General features: G+C 33.6%; 1 protein-coding gene across 1 annotated transcript; it reads right to left on the reverse strand.

Annotated features, from left to right (window-relative positions):
- Positions 1 to 1,225: 1,225 nt before the first annotated feature.
- On the reverse strand, positions 1,226 to 2,726 carry LOC147393983 (NAC transcription factor 32-like). Its single transcript, XM_086453092.1, has 3 exons — positions 2,567 to 2,726; positions 2,073 to 2,341; positions 1,226 to 1,629 (listed from the first exon to the last, which is right to left on the reverse strand). Exons 1-3 carry the CDS (start codon positions 2,700 to 2,702, stop codon positions 1,291 to 1,293), a joined length of 744 nt encoding a protein of 247 aa, XP_086309218.1. The 5' UTR covers positions 2,703 to 2,726; the 3' UTR covers positions 1,226 to 1,290.
- Between the last annotated feature and the right edge of the window lie 3,249 nt (positions 2,727 to 5,975).

The following is a 5,975-nucleotide window of genomic DNA, read 5'->3' on the forward strand; positions in this document are numbered from 1 at the left end:
TTGTCATCTTTTCTTTTCTTTTTGTACCTTTAAATTTGGAAATTGCACCTATATCAATTGCACGCAGTCGAGGTTTAAAATGTCATATCGAATGAATGTTTTTGTCAATGAAAAAGAATACTGTATCGGTTGATACTTTCTCAAAATTTGGTTAGAACCCAAATTTCTAACTCCTTCTTAAATTATGGGTCAAGAACAGTGTCCCATTCTTAAATTATAGTCAAGAACAATGATTTAGATTTAGATTTAGAGTAGGAACGGTGTCCTGATCCTAACCAAGGTTAGTTTGCGCCCCATTTTATGTCACGTGGCATTTTTGGTGACCCACTGACCTTGTGGATATATCCCTTGGTGAATCTACACACAAAAGATTAGTTTGATTGGTGATGTGCACTCATTGATTATAGCATTGTCTTAAGAATGATTTCTAATCGTTGGATTTAAATTTTCTTTCAAGAGCTTAGATCTAGTGGATGCAAGTTATCAAACACTATGATTTTTGGAAGATGGGTTGAAATATTCTATAAATTGTAAGAAACATTTTTTAATAAACAAAACAAACATATAATAAACATAAAATTTTATACAATAAACTACTAATCTATCCATAAAAAGTCATTAGTTTATTCATAAAAGATCATTAATCTATGTCCCAACTTTAACTCATAATAATTATTCTATACATATATATTTATTTATTGCATAAGGATTCGGTTCTCGGTTTGATTTGGTTCTATACAAGCTTGATCTGAGAACCAAAAAAAATTAATCGATTCTCCATTTTTGTAATCCCGAATGGAACCGCAACTTGTTCCAAACCAAACCACCCCAATGCTATCAGTTTGGTTCAGTTATTGGTTTAAACCGGACCAAGTTGCACACCTACCGGTATACACATAGAGTCAACTTAGAATTCAGTAGAGTCAGTCCACTTGACTTGCTTCAAGGCCCTAATCAAAACCCAAATTGGATGGGTCCTTAGCAGATTCTAGTCGGTTTGGATCCTTGTTGGAATCCAAATCCTTGACCTAGAGTCATGGACTCAAAGCTATTGGATCACATAAGGATCAGATTTTGATTTTGATCCAATTCATCGACATGGCTGGAGAGAGATTTATAGTTCCAATAAATAATTATGAATAATAAAAAATTTTATTTTCATTCACACTCAAATCACCCTGCCTAATGATTACTGAATCCAAACTTGATTTATTACAAAGTGAGAAATGTTGATCGAAACCGAAATAACATGCAAACAAATATAAACCAAATATTTGTTGGATCAGAAATTTAGAATGGATCCATAAGATGGTCCAGGGTAATAGATTCGCCTCGCCGCAAAAAGTTATAATAATTGCTGTTTTGGAGGATTGATATGAGTTCCGGATTCAAACGTTCTTCTCCATCGTTGAAATAATCCATGGAGGTCACGTTAGATTCGATGTATCCTTGATCTTCAATATGATACTGTTGTTGTTCTTCTGGTTGCTCAAATTTGTTTGCTTCGTCGAATTGCTTCTGTCGTTTTCCATCTCTTTCTTCCAAATGATTGACAACTTCATCCTCTTCAAAACATTTTGAATGCCCACTCTTTCTAATTCTACACAACACCAATTCTTGGAATTCCTTCTGAAATACCAAACACAAAGGAAAGTTATAAAATAAAAATAAAAAGTAGAAAAAAAAAAGTGTGAAATTCATTGGGTTTGTAATAATTTTTATATGATATGCTACTTTGGGGGTCAATTTATTATGAATATATCTAACTAGTAGGCAAAGTGTCATTTTCAAAATAATTTATCAAATAGAAAATAATTTTTAAAATTGCTAAAATACCCCTTTAAAATTTTACTATTACATTGCATTTTTGGGAAGAGTATTTTTAAATTTAACTTAGTTTTTTTTTTTTTCCTAGTTGGTAAAAAAAATTAATTTCAATTATAATGAATAGTATGCTAAATACCTAAAATGGGAATCTCACCAATTTCAATAAATTTACTTTTATACCCCCCTTTGCTTTAATAGGAGTAAATGATTTGATTTAAATTACAAAATTAACAATGTAAACCAACCTTTTTATTTTGATCAAAAATTGAAGGTAAAGTGTACTCGTGCATTATCCATGGGGTTTTCTCGTCATTGCCGCTTATGAACACTAACCCTTGCTTGTGTCCAATTGGCCTTTTTTCTCCATCAAGAATATCCTTACCATTGCCATTAATTTTCCACACACCTCTTTTTCCTTTCACAATTCGATTGGGTCTAAATGAATTTTTTGTTTTCCTTTCTCTTGGAACAAAATAATATTGTTCTGAAGTCTTGTCTTTTGCATTTTGAAGCCCTGAAAAAAAAATCATAAAATTTGTTTATTAAAATGTTCATTATTTAATTGAAAGATAATCGGGAGTTAAGGCAAACCCCCATGACAATCAAGAACTATACGCCTTACAAAGTTGCAACCTCTCAAATCTTCTTCCATTATACAAACTACCTCACTCAACATGTAATTGGAGACCTATAAGACAAAGAAGAAAAATAGTAACGAGAAATAAATATACATTCATACCTGGGAGCTTCCATGGTACAAAGTCGTAGATTTGACAATCCATAATGGGATTTGATTCAAGTATTTCTTTGTTTACCTTAGCTTTTAGATAACACAATAAAGTTGCATCATTAGGTAAGAATTTATACAATGACATTTTCGTAGTCTCTCTCTCTCTCTCTCTCTCTCTCAATTGGAAATTAAGGGAAGAGATATAAGTTGAGACAAAAAATTTAGAAGGAGTTAGAACTCTATTTATAGAGACCAAAGATTTATTATTTCAAAGTTCAAACTCCAAAACATGGTTACACTTTAACATGTACAAACAAAAATTCCCAATCTAACTCCATCTTATAATTATATTTTTGGGCTTTGAGGTCCACCATAATAAAGGCTTATCATCTTGACTATGGTGCAAATGTTTGGTGTCCTCTGCCCAATCAAAAGTCCTTGTGGGGTGGACTCAACCTGACCTACTATAATGCACAAATATGACTTATAGTTATATACAATAATGCACACGTGGTGTGTATAAACTTTTTTCTGTTACCTTTAAGAATTTTCACTATGAGTCATAATGCCTTAATGGAATCATGTTCAAAACATACATAAAGTAGATTAGCGGGACCCACAACATTACTCAGCCCAACCCAAATTTTAATATAACTCCATCAAACAAATAGGCTCACAATGCGAGATTTGCCTTTTTTTTTTTTTTTCTTTCTGTCTAAGCTAAGGCAGACCATTGACAACTTCATCTATAACTGATAGTTATTAATTTTAGAGGGAGTGTATAAAAAATTTTACATCAAATGCATGGGACCCACAAAAGAGTTGTGGCGCACTCAAAACCATGCATATATGCTATTTATTTGTATCTCATGAAAAATATCTACGGTTATGTGCGCACCATCACATCATTGTATCCCCATATATACTATGTTTCTACTTAAAAGAAAATTTCAAATATTGAATTTTTCATTAGTTATTTTTACATGGTTCGATAGTGTGCCTACGTTCACGGAACAGATCAAGAATAATCACTTTTTCTTTGGGGTTTTTTAGCCCTAGAGATCACTATTTATAAAATCGGGAGTTGCTTCATCTTCCAAAAAGAAAAGAGAAAACCCTTAATTACACAAGTGCCTTTTTTCGTAACCTTAAAAAATTTGGGTCAGTGGCTTCACCACCAAGCCCCTGAGAAGTGGCACTTCTCCCTTTACCCCTGCTTGGTCAAAGGGAACCCCGGTGGGGACGCTGCCCCCTGTACCCCTGCAACTTAGCATACCACCAACAAAATTCAAGACATTGTATAACCAAAGGGGACCCAAATGGCCAATTACCCTAAGCATTGGTAACATCTAGTTTCTCCCAAAGTGCTAGTCAAGATGGGATCCTAATTGGCTATAGCCAATTTTCTTTACATGAGGGACATTGACTGATTGGCATGAAACAACAAAGGATCATGAAGGAAAGAGAGGTAGGGGAATACAAATACTAATAGGAAAAAATTCAAATTCAAAATGATGGATTTTGAGAGAGAAATAAAAAAAGTTGGAACTCTGATACCATAACTAAATCATAAAGCAAGCAAGATTTTATTCATTTATATTCTTTTTTATCCCAACAAATACTTCAGAATCTTCCTCCAACAGATCATAGTGAACGCCTCCAATCCTCGTTGAGGTTAGTAAATATTGGGAGACATGGTGTTCCCCAACTGATACTACTGTCTTCATTGTTCAAATAACTCATCGGGATTGGAATACCCCGTTCCATCGTTTCTTGATTAATATGAAGTTGTAATTGCTCCATAGGAAATACTTGGTTGGAAGAAGATGATTATGTCGAACCCCTTTGTCGTTTTCCATCTCTTTCTTCCTAATCAGAGCTCATAACCGATCCATTACTGTCGACCACTTTATTCTTTGCATGACCACTATTTATAATTCTACACAACACTAATTCTTGAAATTGCTTCTTAAATATATTTTAAAAAAAATGTCAAAAACCCAAAAATAGATGTTTCAAGTTCTATAAACTACAAGATAACAAGAATATTTTTTTTTTTTTAAAACACCAATCTTTTTGTGTTTGTCATAAATTGGCTGGGGGTAAAGTATACTCGTGCATTATCCATTCGGTGTTCTCTCCCTTGTAGTGCTTGAATATTAGCACTTGTCTATGTCCAATCACCTCTCTTTTATCCCAAATTTCCTAAACATTACCATGAGTAATCCATCGACCTCTTCCCGCCACAGTTTGATGGGCCGAGATCACAGTCTTCCTTTTTCTTAGAATGTAGTAATACTGTAAAATCAGAATACACACGTTTTGTTTATCTTCTCTTGTGGAAGATGAATGAATCGTATATTGTATATGTAGATTATAGCTTTAACAAGATTTGAATAAATCTTCTAGATACGTTAGATAAAAATATTAAATAACGAATCCTAGATTTTTAACTAAAAATAAGGATTTACAATAAAGAAAGAATAATTAAAACGTGCGTTTTTTCAACTAAAGGAGGATTTGTTGGAGTCTTCAACGTAATTGAGAATTTGTAGGGGAGTGGAGGATTTGTAGGAGAATCTCAACATATTTGGAGTCTTCAACCTGTAATTGAGGATTTGTAAGAGAGTGGAAGATTTGTAGGAGAATCTTAACATATCTTCTAATCTCAAGGTATTTGGAGTCTTCAATGTGTAATTGAGGATTTGTAGGATAGTGGAGGATTTGTAGGAAAATCTCAACATATCATTTAATTTCAGCGTATCTAGGAGATATGAGTCCTAATACTCCCCCTCAAGTTGGAGTGAGGTTGGTGATGTCAACGACACCTGACTTGTTAGTGAGTCGTTGAAATACCTTTGCACCAAGTAGCTTTGTAAATAAATTTGCAAGTTGATCATGATATCAAATGAAGCAAGGATGAATGATGTTCGCAGTGATCTTCCCACAAACGAAGTGGTATTCAATTTCAATGTGCTTAGTTCATTCATAGAAAATCGGGTTCTCTGCAATATGGATGGCGTCTTGGTTGTCGTAGAATATAAAAATTAGTGCTGGGTGGGAAATACCAAATTCTTGCAGGATGGATTTAAGTAGGGGTGCACATGGTTCGGATTGGTTCGGATTTTGGCAAAATTGGAACCGAACCAAACATGATCGGTTCTACAAATTTGAAATCGAACCAATCCAATTACCCTATAGAACCGAACCAATCCAATCCAATCTTAGTTCGGATTGGTTCGGATCGGTTCTCGGTTCTCATACTTATTGAAGATAGATACATTCTTCCTCAATCCAAGCATTCTATCTCCTCCAATCTTCAAACCTTAAAAACAAGTAGGACTTTTTTTAAACGTGGACTTGAGATAATAAAAAAATTAAAAGGAATAAGAAGAAAGAGATAAAAAACCGAAATTTT

This window comes from Akebia trifoliata, chromosome 9 (genome assembly GCF_017979445.1).
Source record: "Akebia trifoliata isolate Shusen 1 chromosome 9, ASM1797944v1, whole genome shotgun sequence".
Classification (NCBI taxonomy): Eukaryota; Viridiplantae; Streptophyta; class Magnoliopsida; order Ranunculales; family Lardizabalaceae; genus Akebia; species Akebia trifoliata.

What these genes read in the sequence shown, in the direction of transcription:
- LOC147393983 (XM_086453092.1), bottom strand. Translation starts at nt 2,702, where the DNA reads ATGTCATTGTATAAATTCTTACCTAATGATGCAACTTTATTGTGTTAT. An exon ending in TGTACCATGGAAGCTCCCAG is followed by an intron (nt 2,342 to 2,566) that starts GTATGAATGTAT and finishes TTTTTTTTTCAG; the next exon opens with GGCTTCAAAATGCAAAAGAC. An exon ending in TTTTTGATCAAAATAAAAAG is followed by an intron (nt 1,630 to 2,072) that starts GTTGGTTTACAT and finishes TTGGTATTTCAG; the next exon opens with AAGGAATTCCAAGAATTGGT.